The sequence below is a fragment of the Tyto alba genome, unplaced genomic scaffold (assembly GCF_018691265.1).
Source record: "Tyto alba isolate M040663 unplaced genomic scaffold, T.alba_DEE_v4.0 Super-Scaffold_22, whole genome shotgun sequence".
Lineage (NCBI taxonomy): Eukaryota > Metazoa > Chordata > Aves > Strigiformes > Tytonidae > Tyto > Tyto alba.
In genome coordinates this window covers 2,738,955-2,761,687 of record NW_024881296.1, presented here as the reverse complement: position 1 = coordinate 2,761,687, position 22,733 = coordinate 2,738,955, and the positions used below count along the sequence as shown (strand labels likewise).

Here is a 22,733-nt window from a genome sequence, read left to right as displayed (position 1 = left end):
ACGTTCAGAAAGTTGGTAATGAAGCATGTTTTTGTTTAAGTAAAATCAAGTACCTGTACTTCTCATGTAGACACAACCACATTAAAACAACTTTTAATGACTCTACAGAACTATTGAGTGTGTTCAAAGCAGACAGCAGGTCTCATCTGAAATTGGACTGCACAAACAGTCCCAGTTCTGGGCTCACAAATCAAGCAGAAGACCGAGTGCTTGTGTAGCTCCTTGGCTCTCATGCACACAGAAACCACAACTCCTTGTCCTTGGTGGTACAGCCATGCTGCAGCTCAGAATCTTTCAGCTGCTCTGCTGGCCACTGCCCGAATATTGCCATAAACCTTTGATGGAGGACTTCCTGCATGAGAAAGCACAAATTCAGTCAGTGATGTGTGTCACAGTAATGTGTGTCACAGAAACATGTCTGTTAAAAGTGGAGAAATAAGCCCAGGGGTGAGAAGGATGGTCAAGGTTAGCCACCCTGTCTGGTACTGCAAGTGCAGAGTTAAAACTTTGGCTGATGGTTACCCCCTTCTGGTGTTCTGGACAGTACATTCAAAACAGACCCTCAAGGAATGCTGCAGTTAAATCAAAAAGCAAGAAGTCTTCCTTTTGCATCATGGAGTGGGTTTTGGAGCCAGAAACCAAGCCCTGGGCTCCTTCCTTCCCCCAAACCCTTTTCTTCAGGGCAAACATGAATGCCCAGCAAGGTACCTGCTCCAAATGCAGGTGTGGCCACAGCAGGGAAGAAGGCAAGACCTTTAAGAAAGCAGTATCTCAAACCGTAAGATCTATTTCTGTGTAATGGTAAACATTAAATAGTAGGACTTACCTAAAATTAGATTGCAAATTGCTGTTCGTGCCATTTTAATGTTCTGAAAAGATCCTAAAATATGAATTTTCCTGCAAAAAAGCCAAAATAGCATTAATTAGTGGCAGAAAACTGTGACTACATACTTAAGGTTGGAAGTGAAAGATCAAGATGGAATTTCAGATGAGTCTAGTAGTTAATTTTCTGCATTTGTAAATAAAAAATACCCACCTCAAAACCAGAAACTCTACAATATAAAACCCATGCTCTTCTAAGTCCTTCTTTAAAATAGATTTTACAATTTTAAAATTTAAGTGTAGTAGTTTTAGGAGGAAAACGTTTCAGGGTTGGTGGGTTCAACTTTGATTATTCATAAGAAGGAATTCTTATGCTGTGGGGGATTACTCAATTCTAGGTGTGCTGCTGACACTGTCATTCTCATAACAAAAAGTCAATTCTCAATTAGCACTGAAATAATTTTTCTTAGTACTGCTGTACCACTGTTTTAAAAAATGAAATTTTCCTTTTGTCCTGGAAGAGCATGGCGATTAATTAGTTTAGGGATTGTGCTCTGCCTTGAAGGAAGCGAGTCCATACTTACGTGTCAGCTAGAACGATTCGTGTCCTGGTTACGTTTTCTATAGTGAATTTTGTTTTTCCACCTTTCCCTGCTATTCTCCCTATTGCTCTTGACAGATGATCTCCTTTCAAAGGTTTGACTGAAATGAGAACAACATGCTCACTGTAACAGCAGTGGTATGTTCTGTAAGGCTTCCCTTGTTCAAGTTACTGGAAGCCACTTTACTATGGTGAATACATACATACATACATATTTCACCTTATGTGACTAAAGTGAAAATCACATCTAGTGCTACATGACGATGAGGGGTCTGGCAGCAGAGAGAAATTCTCATATGGAGCTGCACTGGAAGGCGTTCCCTTCGTTCCTGAGCACGTGAGATTGAGGAAGGACACGGAGCCAAAGTGTACACAATTGCCACCCGTAGAAATGAAACGGATCAGATGTGGATGCTGCTCTAAAGGGGACTCCACGGAGTCCCAGTAATACATGAAACAAAAAGTGTTTCTGTTATGCGCTCACTGCCCTGCCCTCCTGGCTGTCAGGATAGTGGGAGGAACAAAGCCTGTTCTAGTTTAAAAATCTAATGGATGTGTTCCCCAAAACACTCCACATCACCTTTGAGTTTAAAACAATGTTTACATTGTCACAAGAAAAATCACTCTGACAAAATGATACACTTTCAAGGAGGAAGGTTGGGGGGTTTTGTTGGGACATCTTAGTTAAGTGACAGCCCCTTCAGTATGCCTGTACCTCAACAATAGTTCGGTATAATGGCATGAAGGTTTTCCAGATCCTTGAGGAGTGACGCAAGTGGAGCAGGGGGAAAGAAGAAATATACTTGCAGACAACTACTTGCATACTGCAGCAGAATCTACTTACCATCTGTAACTTCAAATGATTCTAGAAAAAGATCATCTAATCTGATGAGAGCAAGAGCATCCTAGAACATTAAGATACTTGTTATCAGCATGAGCGCTACAGTACCACAACACACGTGAAAGCTGATGCTTTCTTTACACACAGAAGCAGGTATCATCAGTAGCATTTCCCCACTTAACATATCAGAAAATAGTCACTAAAATTAGATCTACTATTTTTTCAATAGCAGTGTAAATGTCTATTTCTGTGTACAGGACCCTGCATGTGCTTACAGGCCCCCACCTTTACCAGTGAGGTCAGTACTGGTCTGTGGCACCAAGCAGCCCCTATGATACTGCAAAAAGTGGTTGGTTTTGAGTTTTGAAAAGAAAGGTTACTGGCTTGGACGAAAACAAAGTGAAGAGTCTTGACATGTGCAGAGCACCTCGGAGCCAGATTACTGCTTCATGCTTGCCTCTCATACAGTTTAGTATGTCCACTGTTCCATAATTTTAACTACGTGCTGTTTAAAGGTTGCATTTTTATCCTGCAGTAACTTAAGAAACTACAATTCCAGTCACCATTTCAAACAAATGCATTTTTAGAAAAACACCTAAGGATTTGTATTTGTTTCTCACTGTAATTCGCGGTGGCCAAAGACATCATGCAAGCAAATGCAAGCACTCTCCCACTCTAGCTGTTGGGAGACTCACCTCTACTTGAAAACCAAGTATAAATGCCTTCACAAAATCAGCTGCTTTTGTTAGAGCACTGAGATCCTTTGTCTCTTGACAAGTCTGCAAAACAGGAAGTTATATTTACAAATTAAGACCATGCAAGTAGGATCAGGACTTAAAAAATCTAAGAGATACAGTCTAACCATAAAAAAGACTGCATTCAGGTAATGCTCCTATATTGTGTCTTACTCAAAGACCCAAGTAATAGACTTTGTGCTTTTTTATAACGTTGACCCTCAACAAGAAGAATCCATCAGCTACTGCAGCAGCCTGTGTTTGGAGGGGAGGGAAGAAAGAACCTGCTGAGAATCACCACCACTGACAGGGGAGAACCCTTTTTATGGAAAAAAAAAAACAAAACAAAACAAAACAACGACCCCAAACAATGCAAACTAAACTGCAACACAGAACAGCAGAAAAAAAGGATGATGGCATGAGACACCTTGAGGCAGGGAAGTTATTCTAATGACAATATCCTAACTATGTTTTAGCAGGTGAACAGAAACCTGGTCAGGTTCAATAAAACATATAGGACAAGAGAAAGATTAACAAGAAATTTGGAACAGGAACAAATCAATCTGACAAAGCAGCAAGTGCTGGAGTATTTACTTTTTTTTTCCTGCTGCCAGCGCAGGCCACAGGACTTGCTGTTGGGGGCAGGGCGGGGTTCCAGATCATATTCTAAAACTGGGCCAAAGCATTTCTCTGCTACCAGTGAAAACGTTTCTGCACATCTGCATTTACAGATCCTGATGGGGACAGCTTATAAAAGAACATTCTTTGAAGTGGTAAGAAAAAAAAAAAAAAAAACAGGAAACAATAATTAAGCAGGATAATTATGTTAAAGCCTGGAATACATAGAAGGTATTCTGAAATGTCATTTATAGCTTCCGTGCCGCATCAAAGAAATTATAGAAACTGATTTCAAAGTTTTGAATCGTTTTATATTTGTGATAAGACATGGGCAAAATGAACTTGGCTTGATCAAAACTACCTTGCTTCTCAACCAGACATCACTTTGTATCAAAAAGCAGAGTTCAAATCCTAAATTTTTCACCTGCAGTTATTCAGTGGAACTGCAAGAGTTCCTGTTCTTCCCAGATTTTCCTTCAAGTTATTTCTAGGAAGTGCAAATAAGGAATAGTGCTGTCACCTTTTCTCTAGTTCCTACCATCAAACCTGTAGTAAGGTTTCAAGGTTAGGAAGTAAATTTACTGTTGGTGCCTGTATTTTTGCTATTGCACTAGAAGATCTCCTACATCAACATCACTGATGCAGTAAGCCTAGCTCAGAGGCATGGCCTGAGCTTTGGAGATACTCTTAAAACCAGCTAGTCTGAATAAGGATGACAAATGAGCATCTGCAAGGTTTACAATTATATATCGGTATCTGTATCGTAAGCTATTTCAGTGCAAACCATTAAAGAAAAATCACAAGGTATTGCACTACAGGCCCTTACCTTCTGCCACCAACAAAAGATAACTGACAATTCAGTAGCCCCCTCAAAAGTCTCTGTTAAGATTGTCATGGAATTACTTATTAGCCTTAAACAGCTGGAAAACGCTGCATGTCAAAATCATACCTAACACACTGACTACAACTCTTCCTTAATTATCAAGTAGGTAATTTCTCCTATAAAAATCGGGAAAAAAAAAAAAAAAAAAAACAAGCCGTCCAGTTTATGCTGGCCCCTTTCCCTAAGAGAGTAACACTTCTGATTTTATTTGCATTAACTACTTGCTTCTAAGCAATTACTGACAGATTTTATTCTGATCCCCAGTGAGGGCTTCCCGGTTAGGTGCAACGAGGCAGATTCCGTTTTCCCCAGCATTATCTGGGATTCAGGACCTCCCCTCGCCTCTCACACGCAGAACAAGGCCACCTACGAGGCGAGGCACAGCATTTCAGGTGGGAAAGGTGGAGAAGGCACTCTCTTTACCTTGATTTCAACGTTCCTCGTTTTCAAATTAAACCTGATTTGAAGTCGCAAGTGCTCCACGACAGGCGTGAATATTTTCATCCAGTTCTCTTTCAGCGGGGTGTATCTGTTGGCCGGCACGGGAACCTTCCTCACTTCGCCTTTTCCGACCTGGTGAGGGGGGAGAAGGCCGTGCAGCCGAAGGGGGGGGGGGGGAACAGCCGGGCACCGCTCCAGGTGCCAGCGGGCTGCTCACCCCCTCCCCGGCACTCACTTCGCCCCGAGCCGCTCCGCCCTCCGCCCAGCACCCCCGCGTACCCCGAGCGTCTCGGCGGCCACCGGCGGAAAAGCCGGCCTCTTGCTAGGCTGCGGCTCCGCCGTGTCCATGGCGGTCCCCGCCCGCCGCTTCCGCCGGCTCCGCTTGGACAAGACGCTGGTGAAGCCGCAGCCGTCGCCATCTTCCCCGGCCTCCGCCTCGCCCTTCATGGCCGGGACGATCCGCTGCAAGAAGGAGCGCGCCCACGTGCCCCGCTCACCGGCGGCCGGAAGGGACCTCACCGTCCCGCCCCGCCCCGCCCCGCCCCGCTTCGCTTCCGGCGCTCCCGCTGCGGGAAGATGGCGGCGGGGCCGGAGCGGCCGCAGGTGGTGGCGCACGCGCAGCAGGCGCTGAGCTGCACTCTCTTCGACTGCAAGTGGGTGCCCCGCAGCGCGCGCCTTCTCTGCCTCGGCAGCACCGCGCGCGGCACCGGCCTCCTCCAGCTGTACGAGCTGCGGGGCGGGCGGCTGGCGCTGCTGAGGGAGGTGAGCGGCGGGCGGGAGCGGCCCGCGGTGCGCCGCCGCGGCCCCCCACAGCTCCACCGAGCTCCTCTGCCGGGATGAGGCCCCGCCGAGGCCTTTGCCCTGCGGCCTCAGCCAGCGCGGGAGAAGAGGGCGGGGCGTGCCGGGCGTTTGGCCAGCAGCCGGCGGGAGTCGCTGTGGGGGGGGGAAAGAAATAGGGGCGAGAAATCCTCACGGGATTTGGGACTCGGTTTGCCCTGTTAAAATCTGCTAATCCCGGTAATTTCGCGCCGCGCCCCGTGCTCGCCGCAGCCTGTTCCTTGTCACGGTTTGCGTTCGCGGGGACAGGTGGAGGCTCGGGGCTCCGCTTGTGTCTGGGGGCTTTTTTGGGGTGGGGTCTTGTGTTTTTTTTGTTTTTGGTTGGTTTTTTTTGTTTGTTTGTTTGTTTTTCTTTTGTTGTTGTTGTTGTTGTTTTTTTGGGGGGGGGTTTTTTGTTTTGTTTTGGGTTTTTTAAGGCAAACTGACCTTTAGGGATTTGCTGTTTTTCAGGGGTACCCTCAGGTTCATAAAGGCCCCCGGCACCGCAAGTAAATGAACTTCCCAGTTAGTGTCGGTGCATAGGGCCGAGATGCTGTGGGCAGCCCCGCGGTGCTGCCGCAGGTTGACAAAATAACGGATTAATTCCCGCTCCCCGGCGGGGCTCGGGGCAGAGCTGGGATTCCCTTGGTGTTATATTTGCACATCAACAGAGACAGTAGCCTCTGAGTATAGTTAGCCAGCCGAGGTGAGAGGTTTAAGACCGTTAAACTGAAGTCTCTGCTTTTCTGGGCACAAAAAAAAAAGAAACACGAAGTGGGTCTTGCCTTTGATAGCATTTTAATTGTGTTTTACATCGAGTATCCTATGTACGGTTCACTGAATCTGTCACCCAGTCTCCCAAGGAACTGGTGCCACAATCTGCGGTTGTGTTGATTTTTCCTTTGTGCTGACACAGAACGTATCATTTTTTTAAAAGATTGAAAAGTCTAAACCTATAAAATGTGGAACTTTTGGTGCTACATCTCTGCAGCAAAGATATGTGGCTACAGGAGATTTTGGTGGAAACCTTAACATATGGTAAGCACGCGTATTCTCTCAAAGCTTTTTCATTTGATGTTGTATGAGTCTCTTGAACTGATGTTTCTGTGTGTGGCTGGCTTTTGTAGAAGATGCTCACTGTGCTGCACGTAGTTGGGACCCAGTCATAAGCTTTGCTGGCTACTGTACTGGAACATGCTGGTTTTGTAAAAACAATGTGAATTCTGCACGGTGGTTTAATGCAGTGCTGTTACATTGCAGCTTCTGTGTGCTGCTGCAGAAAGTTCTGTTCTTCTAGGTCCTCCTCTGAAAAGAGGCTTTTGAATGGATGCATGAGTACAAATAAGCAGTTGTGTTCAACCTATATTTGATGTCTAGATTAAATATGTATTCTTAACCTTGAGGTTTCACATGTTTTTTTCAGGTCCCTGAATGATTGTATAATTAATTTGTGTTGGTAAATTGATTATGAAATAAAGTTACAGGGTCAAAAAGAGGTTTAGTATTTCAATAGTAATAATAATTATTATTATAACAATTACTCTATTAGTAGTATTATTACTATATTTCCCTTACCAAGGAACTATTGGTTCTATTTTGTTGGAATAGCAAGAATGACATCGGTTAGTTACTAGTTGAAATTTCAAGTTCTGAAGGATTCTCAAAGGATGAGAATTGGTGAGAAAGAACCGTGAATCCCACAGCTGGATGCAGCTTTCATTTAAAGTTGAAGTGCAGTAGTCAGGACTAGGTGGGGATCAGTGAACAAGGTTGTTTTATATACTCACTGAAAGTAAAGCTAATGGGAGAATTTTTATCTGTCGCATGATTCATTTTGAGCCCAACATAAAAACTGGTTCTTAAAGGTTGCTGTGGTGAATCCCACAACTTCCTTTACAAACAGGGAAGTCCAGAACTGAGCAAAAAGTTCCAGCCCAGTCTAAAGCAGTAGCCAAAGAATGAATCAAAGACTCGTGGTTTTTAGTGGTGATATCCATATTTTATTTCAGTAATAATCTGAGTTTAAATAATTTGTGCTCAAGTTTCCTCTCATTTTTGTACAAATCCCGAATATCAGAGAAAATGCCAAGTTATCTGTCTTTTTCTCTCTTGCCTAGGAATTTAGAAGCTCCTGAAATACCAGTGTATTCTGTGAAAGGTCATAAGGAAATCATAAACAGTATAGATGGTGTAGGTGGCTTAGGAATTGGGGAAGGTGCACCAGAAATTGTGACTGGCAGTCGAGATGGTGAGTTAGAGAACTCTGAAAGTCTTTTCAGTTATTCTGAGAAAGTAGTCTGTGAGCTTTGATGGCAGGGTGCAGTCTGCCACCTGAACCAGTTAAAAGTCTGTTGCAACTAGTTCTTCATATGCTGTCTTTTGCATCTTGCTTGGGACAAATTTTCTCTTAATTCTTTTAGAAACTACGGATAAACAAAATATAATGTTGTCACTGAGCATGGGACAAAAGGAATACAAAACAGAATAAATGCAAAATATCATCTGGAGAAAATACATCCTTGACAAATATTTTTGCTTTATTTGTTTTGTTTATTTGGTTGTTTTTTTCTATCCACTAAATGCAGTCTGGCTTTCTGGAATTGAAAGAGTTGTTCCTGTGTTTTGAATGATCAGGCTGAAGAGCAAAGAAGGGCCTTCCCTGGGAAGATGAACGCAACATGACGGTGCACCTGTAATACAAAATCCATTGTCCTTCTTTCACAGGAACTGTGAAGGTGTGGGACCCGAGACAGAAAGATACTCCTGTTGCTAATATGGAGCCTGTTCAGGGGGAGAGCAAAAGAGACTGCTGGACAGTAGCATTTGGTAATTTAGCAGATTATAACCATTCCTCCATCTGACTGTGCTTTGATAATTGTCAAAGTATTTCAGGATGGTATGGATTAGTTTATTTTGTATGGCTGCATAAGTAGTAGGTTTTGCTTTTCAGCATTGTCAAATTTATGTATTCCTAATGTGGTTTGGTGTTTGTTTTTTCTCGAAAGAAGCTGATTTTATGGTAGCTGGGTTTTGCGCTCATTCTCTTATCACCTTTGGTCATCATTTGTGGTTGGACTTGATGATCTTAAAGGTCTTTTCCAACCTAAATCATTCCGTGATTTCACAGATAAGCTGTGCAAGCTTTATTTCTATGCAAAACAGTATGTCCGGCTGCGTTGTCCTGAAGGAGTGTAAATGTTGCAGTGCACAGGACACCAATCGCTGTTGTAGTGTAGTTACAAGTGTCAGGCATTAAGGCATTAATTTAAGAAAGATCCTTGAAGCTAGAGCTAATTAAAGATGACAGTGATGCTTGATGTGTGCTCTGCATTTTTCTTTTGGAGAGAACAAGCTACTTGTGTTCTACACAAGCTGGTATTTCTGGACTAGCTCCATTTTGCCTCCAGAGTCAGGGAGTAAGTTTTACAAACTGCTGGTAAGTACACGGATTACAATTACAAAATTGATAGTAAAGAGATGCCGTTTCCTGGCAAGAAGGTGCAACTGTAATCCTCATTGCTGTTGATATCTTTTTTGCTTTGATGAACGGAGAAGAAAAAGCAGCCTAATACTTTCTTCAGTTTTCTGTTGAGTTACTGAAGCTTGAGCCAAGGCCAGGTTCATCTTGAACTAACTTATTTCAGACACTGATCTGCTTCCTTGGCCATGTCAGCTGGGAGTTTTTGGAGGCAGGCTTCTGCATCTGTCTAGTGATGGCCACAGTGACACCGAGGCCTCCCTCCCAGTCTGTGTCTGCAGAAGGGTCTTCCTGCCCACTCATGTTCCGTGCTCGAGAGGCTGGTTGAGGAGGTGCTGAACCACTTTCTGCTCTGGTGCCACGGTGCTGTCGGGAGCATGGTTTATAACAGATGAAGATTTAAGGGAAGTACTGCACAAGAATAGTGTACAGTACTTAGACTGTGTGGTTTAGGCAGAACTTGTCAGGAGGAATAATCATTTTTTCCGTATTTTTAAAAGAAACAGACTGCCAGTTTTGAAGCTATATTTTTCTATACCCTTCAGGTTTGAAAATGAGCCAGTCCATTAAATCTTAATATCCCAATAGTAATATTTTTCTGGCATAAATATAAGTTAAAGTTGCAGGTTTAGGGGGTCTGAAATGTACAGACTAAAAAGGGTTTCTTTATTCTGATTAATTCCTTCTCTGTGTCCAGGCAATGCTTACAACCAAGAGGAACGTGTTGTATGTGCTGGATATGACAATGGAGATGTGAAGTTGTTTGACTTAAAAACCATGTCACTACGATGGGAGACCAACATTAAGAATGGGGTAAGGAAATCACAAAAGTATTTTTTGTTCCAGCTCCTATGCAGGTTGGAAAAATTAAAAGGACTCTGTCTATCTGAAAATGTGCCAGAAGACATTTATGCTGAGATTGTACCAAGTAATCATTTTCTTCACATTCAGCAAACTGTACCCCTCAAATTCTTGGTCTGGATAGCATGGGATATTTTTCAGCAGATTCATGTTTTCAAATGATTTTGTGATGTTGTCATTGTAAGAATAACCAATAATAAATTGCAAAACTCCCCCCCCCCCTTTTTTTTTTTTTTTTAAGAAGTGGCTAAATTGCAAGGCTGAATGTATTTTTTTTTTTTATGTTTCCAGGTTTGCAGTGTGGAGTTTGACAGAAAAGACGTGAATATGAACAAGCTAGTGGCCACATCACTTGAGGGAAAATTTCATGTTTTTGATATGAGAACTCAGCATCCAACCAAAGGTTTTGCTTCTGTTTCAGAGAAGGTATGAGGGAGACAGATTTTCTTAATAAAAGACAAACTGTTGGAATTTATGCTGTCAAAGTATTACAGGTCTAAACTGATTGTCTTGGATAGGCAGCAGATGCCCAGATTACTGGGGCACCAGCTGCGCGGTAGCGGGGCTGCAGTGGCCTGGGGTGCAGTGAAATGGCTCCTGTGCATCCAGCTGCCAGCACTTGCACGGGCTCCCTCCCTTTTATAACCTGCTATTTGGGCTTCTCTGCTCTTCGGGTGCTGTTGTGGTTGCACCTCTGTGCACTCAGCTGTGCCCCTAGTTTGGGAGTCATCTTTATTGGAGGCTGTATTAAATTGTGATGAGCAGGCAGATTCGAATCGTAAATGTGTCCCAAAACGACGTGAGCCCTCTGCAAACACTTCTCATCCTGCAGTCCCCTCATACGAGACATAGAAATCATTATTTGCTTCAGAACCAAACATTTTTTGATTGGGATATTGAGTGAGTGAAAGGATATATAGGAAAGACTTAGTGGTCTGAAGGCTGTTAAATATGGAGAACTTTTATAACTTTGTTCTTCCATCTGTGACCACTGTGTTGATTAGTTTAAGTTCCTTATAGAACACTATTTTTTGTTGTTTTTTAGTGAACAAAATCTGATGGTAATTAGAGAAAAGGAAATTTTGTGATGAAGTTCAAGACTGCCTAAATTAGCAAAAGCTGAGTTTCAACTTAATATCTTTAAATTACTATTTTTCCATACTACCATTCAAGGCAGATAAGATGTTGGAAGTACTTTGGTTAGATAGATAACACAGAAGTATTTACTGAATTAGTGTTTGTAATAATCAAAATGCAAAAATGGAATTTTTTATCTTGCATTCAATGCATTTAAGCTTTTCCTTTTGGACATGTGCAGGCAGATACGCATTAAGTCAGAGTACGTGTGCTGGGGTTTTTCCTTAAGAGATTTCTGTTGCTATGTGATCTTGCTGTGGCCCCGCTGAGATTTAAACTTGAATTGCAGATTGTTTGTTGGGTTTACCCAGTGTTTGTAGTATATTCCCTTCCAGTAACGATTTTAGCAGATGTCAGTTGGTGAAGTCTTGTGGTGACTGTGTCACCCAGGGGCCTGGGAATGCTGCAGTTGCAAAAGACATGCTTATGGAGCCCCTTCGCCTCTCTAGCCTTGCTCGCACGGCTGGTGCCGAAGAAGCTGAAGCACTACTGAGTGGAAGCTGTGGTAGGGCTGCTGCTGCCTGAGCCCTGCAGAAGAAGGGGGCGCGTGGGAGGCCTGACCTGGCTTCTCCTGTGTGGGAGCCGCAGCTTGCAAGGCTGAAGGAAGGGACGGTACCTCAGAGCGGATGTTTCAGTATCTACCTTGAGAAGGCCGGGTTGTCTTCATGCAAGTGATTGTCGTTTTAAGATGCGGCATCCTGTCTTGTGAAGCTCATCTGTAACTGACTTCTGTACAATGCTGATTTTTTTTTTTCCCATTAGGCACAGAAATCGACCATATGGCAGGTTCGGCACCTACCACAGAACAGAGATATATTTATGACGAGTGGAGGAGCTGGGAGCCTTCATCTCTGGAAATAGTAAGTGATCACTCTCCAGCCTGGAGCAGGGGCAATATAAGAAATGAGCCATTTAATGTTTTAAGAAAGAATCTTCCTGAAAATGATGAGTGGGGTCCTGCTTCCAAGCTCAGAATACCTAGTTAAGATTATTGCTTACAGATGTATAGAAAGGGTGATTTCAGTGTCAGTACTTGGTCTGGCGTCTTGACTTAATCTCTAAAAGAATGTGACAACAGCACAAGTGATTTTTGCCCCGGTCAGTTTTCTTAACATAATCAAGATCTAATTATATCCTCGGTGATAAATGGAATAAAGTGGATTTCTCAAAATGCGCATATGGTGGCAGTTATGTCTGAGAATAATATTGAAAGCCTGGACTTTCAATGATTCTCATGTTTACATCTTCTCACATTACATGGCAAAATAATTTAATCATCCTAAATGCAGTGAAGTAGGTGCATTGAATTTCAGAGGGATAGCTGAGATGAAATTTTCTTGCCTGTGGCAAAAGCCAAACAGTTAAAAAATGAAGGGCTATAGGAGAGAAGTGTCAGGATTCGGAACTTCCTGCCTCATTCTTTCTGTCATGAAATATTTACAAAGTATGCAATGTGGATATAGCTGGATATGATTATTCATTATTTGTAAGACATTTATTTTCCTTATCTATAGAACAGAGGAAAGCCTTACTTTGAAAATAAAGAGGATAATGATGTGTTTGTATCAGTAAATTCTAAGCACATGTTTTTGTTGTACTTTTCTTATTTCCAGTGAGTACCCAGCTCAGCGCTCGAAGAAAGATTCTGAAGGAGCTGAGATGGGGGTGGCAGGTTCTGTCAGTCTCTTGCAGAATGTGACTCTGTCGACTCAGCCAATTTCTAGCCTAGACTGGAGCCCTGACAAAAAGGGACTGTGCGTTTGTGGTGCCTTTGACCAAACTGTGAGGGTGCTTATAGTTACGAAGCTAAACAAAGTTTGACAGGAAAACTAGAATTTCTGAAGAGAAAGCAGTGTAGTTTGCAGTCTGTAAATATGGGGGGGAGAGCCTTCCTGTTTCTAATTTAATTTCTCCCTTATTAAAACTGGATTAAAGAAATAGAAGCCAGATCTTTCTTTTGAAAGTTCAGATACATGCAATTAGAGTTGTCTGACTGATTGTGTCTGGGCACAAAACTTTTACCTTCTAGAAATGTGAATTTACATTTAAAATAAAATGTGCATTTCTGTTAGTGCAACCTGTAATTTTAGAAATCGCTTTAAATTGTTTGTGTTTCATTTAATCACAAGTGCAAATCTGTTCACACTTGTTAAATGGCTTGGCTTTTTTACCTGAAGTATTGTCCATATGCATTCACACAATGGAAACTGCTATATACTCCCTCACAGAAACTCTTCTATTAGATATATTAATTAGAGCGTTTGTTAAAGTGACTTAGGGTTCTTTAATACACTAGAGAAACTATCGTGAATGCTGAAATATTCAGGTTTTATGGAATAAGCTTTTTACTGAAGATCATACTGAAATTTAACTATTGAGGAAAATGTTTTAGTTTGGTTTTGTAACAAACTTTTGTGTTCTGTTGTTTCTATATCTGTTTGCAACTTGGTATTCTACAAATAAAATTATATGGAGTGCTGTCTTAATGTGAACAAAGCATATTCAAACATCCAGAGATTCAGAGAAGTAATGTACTTGTATAGGTTTACAAGAACAGTGTGCAGCACATAGATAAAACTTAATCCATTTTTCAGCAAAAGTCACTAAAACTTACCTTCATTGTGGAAAGCTTTATAGGGTAGCCAAAATACTGTCTCTTTTTTTTTTTTTTTTTTTTTGTTTTTGTTTTAATGGTTCAGTATTTCTTCAAAAGGGAATGTGACAGGGTAACTTTGTTACTATACTTTTACCTGGACTTCTCTTTAACTCCCCTTGTCTCCAGTGTGTTTCTTCCATGATTTCACCAGTGTGTGCTGCTGCCAGTTCTTTTCAGCAGGCACATCCAGTTACTGTCATCTGTAGATATGTGGTGGGAGCTTTCTTAATTTCAGTAAGCTCTGATGATTTTATTTGAAACTTCTTTGGTATTGCCTTTCAGCTGACTTGTTTGTGCATATGCAAGTTTCGGATAGAAGTATTTAACTGCTCCTGAAACCAGATTGTGATGGGAAAATGTTGGCTTTGTCCAGGGTAACAAAAAAAAAAAAAAAAAGGGCCATGTGTGGCCATTTGCAAAGAACCTCTGTTTTCTCAGACTTTGGAATGAGGAATTAGTGTCTGACAAATTCAGGTGTCACCTACGCTGCATGGAGCCTAAACTTCTGGGGATTGCTCCTGAAAACTGGAGGCTGCTCTGTGGAGAGAGAGGTGCTAGGGCCTTAGGTCTGTATTGGTCCTGCTGCCAACTGGCACCCAAGCGAGAGGCAGGAGGAAGAAAAAACGGCCAGATACTGAAGGTTAAGGTAGGGTGAGTGGCAAATGGGGAAAGCATTGTGGGAGCCAGAGACTACTGAAAGTAGAAGGGGAATCTGGGTCAAAAAGATAGGTGAGGAGCTGTAGCATGAGGGCAGTCAGGCTGAGATGAGCTAGGGAGACAGATAGTGAGGGCTGGCAAACATGCAGACTGGGCACTATGTGATGTCCTCGGGCTGCTGGGAGATAGCTCTGACAGCGCTTCCGAAGCTATCTGTGTCTTCAGCTTGCAGGGGACTGAGTTCTCTACTGCAGCAAGTCACATGCTAGAGGGTGAGGCAGGTCTGAGCAAGCTGATGGACCTTGCTATACTTCTGTGCTACTATGTCACAGTTATTTATAATAAGACATTACAGTGTCTCACCAGCTTCCCCAAACCTAGAAACATTGCCCCTCCAAATAACAGCTTGTGTCAGAAAAATGATATTGGGATAGCTAAATCACAAACTTAAAAGGGAAATGGCTTGCAAATTTGCCTGTGTATTGTCAATCATGTCTGTTTTGGAGAGCATGAGATGACAAGCTTTGGACTTGAAACTCTGGACTTTTTCTCAACCATAAACCCAGTGTGTTTGTGGAAGTGGAGCTGTGGTCCCTGTGGCACCGTGGGGGTGCCCTGATGAGGTGGGTTCCCAGTGCTGTGGGCTGGCACCAAAGCTGCAGAGGTTGAGCTCAGAATTTCAAGATCCCTGACCAAGGGCTAACGAGGTCAGTCCATCTGTCGGAAATGTGCCACGCTAACCTCTGGCACAGGTGTACATGCAGGCTTCCCTTTGGCTTGGCAAGTAAAGGGTGGGTTGGGTAGTTAGTTAGATGTATGTAGGTCCACAAGTGCTCCTTCAAGGATGTAGGCTAAATATTCGGTGGAAGGCAAAGATTTATGAGATCCAGCTGTCCTCCTGAAGACTTGATGGTTTGCTTTCAAGTGTAATATTTAGAATATGGTAGGCTTGGGGGTTTTTTTGACACAAGTAATCCCATCTGCCTGTGTGCATTGCATAATGCTGAGAGCATCTTCTGAAATTATTTTAAATGTCCCTCTTCGGGTGCATCCCAGCAGGAGGGAACAGGGGGGACTACCGCTCTGCAATCTTGGCTGCCTCTTGCTATGAAAAGTGGGGGGTGTGGAGTTCAAAGAATCAATTCAAGTTCTTTGAGTTTAAAATGCACTGTTCAGAGATGGCTTCCATTAGCTGTGTGCTCTAAATAAAATACACTCACTGAAAGGTATGCTAGGCAGTGGAAATTTGCAGAAATATGGTTTCTCTGTTTAATAGTAATTCTGAGTCAAGCACAGAGTAAGGGAAGTAAAAGCTCTCAGTATAGGTACCTGTAGGGAAAGCAAAGAACTCTGAGTGCAGGACTGGGCTCTTGGTGGTATTTTTATTATGTACTTGGCCTGCAGCAAAAATGTCCCTTCCTTAAACAGAACTCCAGGGAGAGCTCCTAGTGAGCTTCCCTGATGGTGATACAAATTAGAACAAGAACTAACACCACTTAAAGCTCTAGGGGCCTCCAGACGATGAAATGTGTGTTACCTCTGGGTACTTAATTTTGGGATTTATTTTATTTGTTGTTTTGAAAATGCAGGAATGCATTTCCCTCATGAGTAGCTGGTTTCATGAAAGTACATGCTGGTTTGCATGGCACGTATTTGCAAAAAGCTAAGAGAGTGGAAAGGCAGTATAGTGAATGGTAGTGCTGTCCTTGTTCAGGAAAGGTAAGCGGCTGGATCTCCGTACTTAAAAAATTAAAGATAGTTACTGGCTGGAGAGAAAAGCTGTTGGTAGTGCCTGTACTATACTGTATCTCCTCAGCAGACTGGATTTCTGCTTCTCCCAGGCTAAACAAGAAACTTAAGCAGAACCTGTGGCAGCCTAGCCTGCTCTATTTATAGTACTTCCCCCTCTTCCTGGAGACTGGCACCTTGCCTCTGCAGCCTGGAAGCTGAAGAGCTAAAGTGTGTTCTAAATAAAATCATAATGTATCGGAGATGGGGCCAAATCCACTGTGATGCAGCACCAAGGCGTGTTCTGGAAAACCCCTGCCTTGCCCTGGGCCAGGGAATGCAATGTGCTACTGAGTTTGATGGCTCTACTGCAAGTGACCACATTTAACAAGTATATCTGCTTGGCAGTGCTCTCATGTTTCCTGTGCAAATCATCCCTGTATGCTCATGGAACAGAAAAATCTGTTTATGGGCATGACTTCAGCCAGAATCTAGGGGTGTGTTACACTGTTGGTTTGTGGGTTTTTTTGGTTTTTAGTTTGTTTTTGTTTTTGTTTTGTTTTTTACTATGTGTTACCCAAATCCCCAGCTATTACAAATCAGGGTTTTTTCTTTCATGTCAATATAGCTATGCTGACTTTCACCATTTGTACAGGTCCTTGGAGATTACAGCCCTCCAGGATTTCTGTGCAGGTAGTCTTATATTTGGCCTACACTATATAGTTTTCATCACAAAAAAACAACCAAAGAAAAAAAATAATTACAGCTTAGCCATGACTTGGATTGAATTTTAAGCAAATTAAGGCAAGTCATAATTCCGTATGGGAAGCTACAGCACAGTGTGCTGTCCAGGTGGGTGAAACATCACCTATTGTCTCTGATTTTTCAAAGTTCAGCTATGATATAAAAGGTATTCAAAACCAGAATCGGCATCAAAAGAGCCATGATGGAAGAAAGGACTGAAGAAAAAGCTAAGTAGCATGCCAGCATTTGAGAATTCACCCAGTGAAATTAGAACAGCTCATGTGTGAACTGTATTAGTTTATAAATACTGATTGCTTGTGCCATGTAGCACTGTAGCAACTGTAACTCTGAAGGGCAGAGCTGAAGCAGAGAATAAATGGAAAACCTGTGAGGTGCACAGCATGTACTAACAGTTGGAAGTGTATACGCCCTTGCCTCTTCACAACCACTGAGACTGTTAGGGACATCACAGAACTAGTGCACAGAAGGAAGACTGGGAGTTGTGTGGAAAAAAGACATCTGTCCTCCGGTGGTAACTTCAGCCACGGCAGATACAGCTTGCCAATACAGTTCATCTTCCTTAAATTATTGCCATCAAATATATTCAGTAGCAAATTGAAACAAAAAGGGGCCCAAACAATAGGCCTCAAACCAAAGTTGACTTCTGAGTGAATTCCCCGACCAGCAATCAGCATCTTATCAGCAGACTGAAGCAACCAGTATCTTATCAGCATGAAAATGTAACCCTGGGAACAATCCTTGGGAACTATAAGTAAACAATAGGAAGTAACTATAAATCCCAAATGTAAAGAAAAACAGAAACTCCTCAGACATGCCCGGATCCTGGCCAGATCCGGACATGCCTGAGTGAGGCATATCAATCTACCAGATATCTCCTGTGCGTTTTGTTTAGACTTGTTTGTTAAACTGTATAAAAGCTGGACCCTCTCACAGCAAAGACGGAGACCTCACCTACGAGTGGACGCACTGCGTAGGACTTCCCAATTTCTGGGAAAGGCTCTCCGACCCTTCGCTGTGACGGGGCTCCCCAGCTGATGCACGGGTCTGGATGATGGTAAAGTATGAGGGCAATTGGTGATGTATCTTTCTTAATCACTATAGCTAGCTTTAAATAGTAATGTCTAGGTGCATTACCTTGCTTATTCTTTCTGCTATTTCTACTATAGTAAAATTTCTATTTCTACTAAAGTAAAATAAGCCTATTTCTTTAGCTTGGTGTCTGTGTCCTTTGTGTTAACCCCGTCAATTGGCAAAACAAATTTGGCGTCACGGACAGGATCAGAACAAAATGTCATTTTTTAAATCTAAACGTAATGAATCAGCTCCATCTGAAATTCCTGCATGGGAAGACCTTCCTTATAGTTCACTGGCTCTTGAGTGGACTAAGGTCGGAGGACCATGTGAACAGTGGGAAAGTCGGCTAAAAGAAGCTGAACCATTGGATGTATTAAAATGTATCCAAAAATTATCTATCGAAAAAGGAAAAGAAATTGTGTGTTTGGGAAGACAGGGATGGGTTTTGTTAACAGCATATCGGAAACAGCACCAACAGAAAGAAAAACTGTTGTTAGAGCGCTCCCACATGGAGCGACAGATGTGTGATTTGCAGAATCAAATTGTAATGTTACAGTGTCAAAACAAGTTGCTTGCCGATAAGTTGGATACTTATCAGACTGTAGCTGAAAGAGCTGCAGTAAGAGTTGCACAGTATAAGTATAAGAAAAGAAGGGGACGAGTAAACCATAGGAAAGTGCATGCTGTGATTGCAGAAGCAGGGGTACAGTGGGATCCTGACAGATGGGATGGAGATATTTGGGATTCTACAGGTTCTGATGAGGCTGGTTCCTCAGATGAACCTGTGGATGTAAAACCAGTGTGGAGACGGAAAATAGAATTGGATACTAATGGGCAACAAGTAAGGAAGGATGTGATTGAAGATTATACTCAGCATGAAATAAATGATATAATTGAAAGATTTAAGCAGAGACCGGGGGAACCCCTGCTCTCTTGGATGGTGCGTTTGCACGATCAGGGAGCAGCAGGGGTAACCCTAGATCCAGAGGACTCTAGGAAGTTTTTAGTTTTGAGTTCTGACTCCTTTGTGCAAGATGCATTCCGAAATAATCCTCAGGATACAAATTTGTTAACCTTGGCTGCCCGGGGATGTAATAATAAATACCCCACGGAGAATGATTGGCCAGGTGGGGAACGTCCCTGGTATACTTTGCGAGATTGTATACAGCGGATGAAGGAGGAAGGGATGAAATTGGCAATCTTTATAGGAGACCCTGACAGAATGATGCAAACTGCCTTGTCTGTCACTCATAGAAACCGATTGATTAAAAGTGCCCCACCAGCATATAAAAATGTAATAATGACTCTCTTAATTAATGAGACCGGAAATCCCATTGATGAAATAATTGAAAAAATACAGCAACTAGGTGATCTTGGAGAATGGGGCCCCCGAGGAAGCGCAGGAAACCGAGATACTCGGGACAGCCCTAAAGGAAATGAGAACAGAGTCTCTCGCAAAGAAATGTTTACAGCTTTACTGAAGGATGGCCTATCTCATGAAAAGATTGATGGTGTTCCAACTAACGAGCTGTGGCAAATATACAAACAAAGAGGGCTGAATAAGCCTAGCAGGAGAGTGCAGAGTTCTGAAACTAAGAAGCCAGGGGTAACTCAGCCTACAGCACCTCCTCCTGAGCCTCAACGGGACTTCCTATCTGCACACGGTGGGCCCTCCGTGGGCCGATCAGTTGTTCCGGGGGAAAGGGGGGATTGGGAGCTGTATTCTGATTTATACCCATGGAAGGAGACTAGGGAAATTGTCCAGAGCAGTAAACAGGAATGAAATTATGGCCAAGCTCCAGTGCAATGGGCACGGAAGGACCGACAGCCCCATGTGGAGCTCCAAATATTTTGGAAAAAACCGGTCCTCACAAACAGTAAAAGCCTTAATTGACACAGGAGCGGAGGCCTCCTTGATATATGGGAATCCAAAGAAATTTAAAGGACAACCTGTAATCATTACAGGTCTGGGTGGGAAACAAATTGAAGCTGTACAAACTCAAATTGAAATGAAAATAGGAAACCTCCCAAAACAACTGTATTCAGTCATGATTGTCCCCATTCCTGAATACATAATCGGAATAGACATTCTGAAGGGACTAACTTTGAATCTCCCAGACGGTCAGTACCAGTTTGGGGTGAAAAATCATATCAGTATTAGAACAATTTTAGTAGGAAAAGTGAAAATGCCTCCTGTACAGATTCCTGCTGCTACTAAATTAGTGACTATGAAACAATATAGAATTCCAGGAGGGCATGAGGAGATATCACAGACAATTAAAGATTTATTAGATGCAGGAGTGTTGAAACCAGTTACCACAGCTTGGAACAATCCGGTATGGCCTGTCAAGAAAAGTGATGGGTCATGGAGAATGACAGTAGATTTTAGGGAATTAAATAAACACACCGCACCACTTACAGCAGCTGTACCAGATACTATTACTTTAATAGAAAAGGTTCAAAAGCATTCAGGGACTTGGTATGCTGTAATAGATTTAGCTAACGCCTTTTTCACTATCCCAATTGCAGAGGAGCATTGGGACCAATTTGCCTTCACCTGGCAAGGAAGACAGTATACCTTTACCAGATTGCCTCAGGGATGGCTGCATAGTCCAACCATTTGCCATCGGACAGTGGCTGAGCATCTGGATAAGATAAAATTGCCTCCTCATATGCAAATAGTGCATTACATTGATGATATCCTAATTCAGGGAAATGATGAGAAGGAAGTACAACAAATACTTGAACAGGTAGTAGATCATATGAGACAGAAAGGTTGGGAAATTAATCCTAACAAGATTCAAGAACCATCCCAAACGGTAAAATTCTTATGAATTCAATGGCATTGTGGGCATCGGGAAATATTACCCAAAACTCACACAACTATTGATATTGCCAGTTTTGAAAGCAATTGTGAAAAAAGGGGATCCACCTCAAGTTACCACTGTTCATGGAGATAAAGGGTTTGGATCAACTAATTTCAATAACGGAGCTAAAGTATGGGTCCAGAGTTCAAGCGTACCTCCTGAACCAGCTGAAGTAATAGCCACAGGAAAAGACAATACTGTTTTAATCATGAAACCTGGACAGGAAAAATGGGAATATGTTCCTGCGACTAAATGTTATCTGCGAGAATAACTAGAAGTCTTAAGATTCTGTCTTTTAGATCCTGCTAAGATGGATTTGCCTGTGTATCATCATGGTCCATTTGGGAAAGGCTTTCACACCAGGATGGCCACTGGAAGGTCCACGAGAGACACCGCTTAGGTGGCAATGGAAAAATGCAACCAAGACAAGACAACAGGATGATTTCCGATGCAAAGCCAATTCTGCCTGTATCATAGCCAATCTTACTTTCAGTACTCAGTATAACGAAACATGTACATACTGGTGGCCTTCAGGACCAGCATCACGATGGAGAGATCGTGGACGTCTTTTTGTAACCTGTCCTACAGATAATTCAAATGTCACTATATCTAGTACTTAATGGCTAATAATGAGCTGTTATGGAGAAACATATTTAAGAAATGGATTCCTCAAACCCATTGGGTCAAATTATCGCCACAGACAGTGCAGTGCACAGATTTATTCTGTGCTCGTCAAATAATCCACTACAATATTAGCCAACCTGAAGTTATGTGTAAATTTCTAGTACTGCCTGTAATTTTGGGGGAAAAAACACCCTTTGAACCAGAATATTGGCTGCCCCACTTGGAGGGAGATTATATAGACTCTAGGAATCGAACCCATAAATTAGATTTGTGTACGTCCACAGCAAATGGTTTATTGTGTGGACAAAGCTCGCGGTTATATGAACCATGTTTATTGGAACATTCAGTGAATCTGTGTAAATGGACAATTTTGCCCAAAAGCTTTGATATGTTTGTAGAAATTAGTGCTAAGCATGTTTGTATAGTAACAAATGATAAAAATATTATAGAAATGTATAATCTAAGTACTCCATTTTCGGGATGCCTCAGAAATGTATTCTATCTCATCTGGCACGGACAGATGTATACTTTTTATTCAACGCATGAAGAACGACTAAACATGTACTGGCATCCCCAAAGCTTAGGACTTAATGGAATCAGCTTATCCCTGACTCCACTGAAAACCATCATGGAACAATCAGAACATTTGCGACGACACCTAGAACGACGAAATAAAACTCTGTCAGACTCTGTGATACAGACTGTAATCACAAAGAATCAACTAATGTCGCTAGCTAGCCAGATGGAAAAGGAGACTGCACACCACTGGTGGGACATCTTTACTGGATATTCATCCTCTGCAACCCAAGTGTTGAATTTCTTAATACATCCTCTTGTAATACTGTTAGTTATCATTATTATTATTACTTTATATAATTGTTATGTATGGTATCGTATCAAATGGATAGAGCGAACATATTGGGCTCTTCCAAAAGGGTCGTGATCTTCACTCATAAGTCAAAGGACCGATTGAAACAAAAAGGGGCCCAAACAATAGGCCTCAAACCAAAGTTGACTTCTGAGTGAATTCCCCGACCAGCAATCAGCATCTTATCAGCAGACTGAAGCAACCAGTATCTTATCAGCATGAAAATGTAACCCTGGGAACAATCCTTGGGAACTATAAGTAA

General features: G+C 42.3%; 2 protein-coding genes across 6 annotated transcripts; one reads left to right on the top strand and one right to left on the bottom strand.

Annotated features, from left to right (window-relative positions):
* Positions 1-67: 67 nt before the first annotated feature.
* Positions 68-5,387, bottom strand: PNO1 (partner of NOB1 homolog). The gene is made up of 7 exons (XM_032993500.2): positions 5,220-5,387; positions 4,923-5,072; positions 2,960-3,043; positions 2,268-2,328; positions 1,407-1,524; positions 827-897; positions 68-352 (listed from the first exon to the last, which is right to left on the bottom strand). The coding sequence occupies exons 1-7, from the start codon at positions 5,385-5,387 to the stop codon at positions 285-287; spliced, it is 720 nt and encodes a 239-aa protein (XP_032849391.1). The 3' UTR covers positions 68-284.
* A 67-nt stretch (positions 5,388-5,454) lies between these two features.
* On the top strand, positions 5,455-13,724 carry DNAAF10 (dynein axonemal assembly factor 10). Of its 5 annotated transcripts, XM_042796186.1 has the most exons (8): positions 5,455-5,702; positions 6,694-6,794; positions 7,874-8,004; positions 8,481-8,582; positions 9,932-10,047; positions 10,387-10,521; positions 11,995-12,092; positions 12,846-13,724. In XM_042796186.1, exons 1-8 carry the CDS (start codon positions 5,517-5,519, stop codon positions 13,051-13,053), a joined length of 1,077 nt encoding a protein of 358 aa, XP_042652120.1. In that variant the 5' UTR covers positions 5,455-5,516; the 3' UTR covers positions 13,054-13,724. The 5 variants fall into 5 exon arrangements, with proteins under 5 accessions (XP_042652120.1, XP_032849393.1, XP_032849396.1 ...); XM_032993502.2 differs by lacking the exon at positions 7,874-8,004 and having other exon boundaries at positions 5,504-5,593; XM_032993503.2 differs by lacking the exon at positions 7,874-8,004 and having other exon boundaries at positions 5,588-5,702.
* The last annotated feature ends 9,009 nt before the right edge of the window (positions 13,725-22,733 follow it).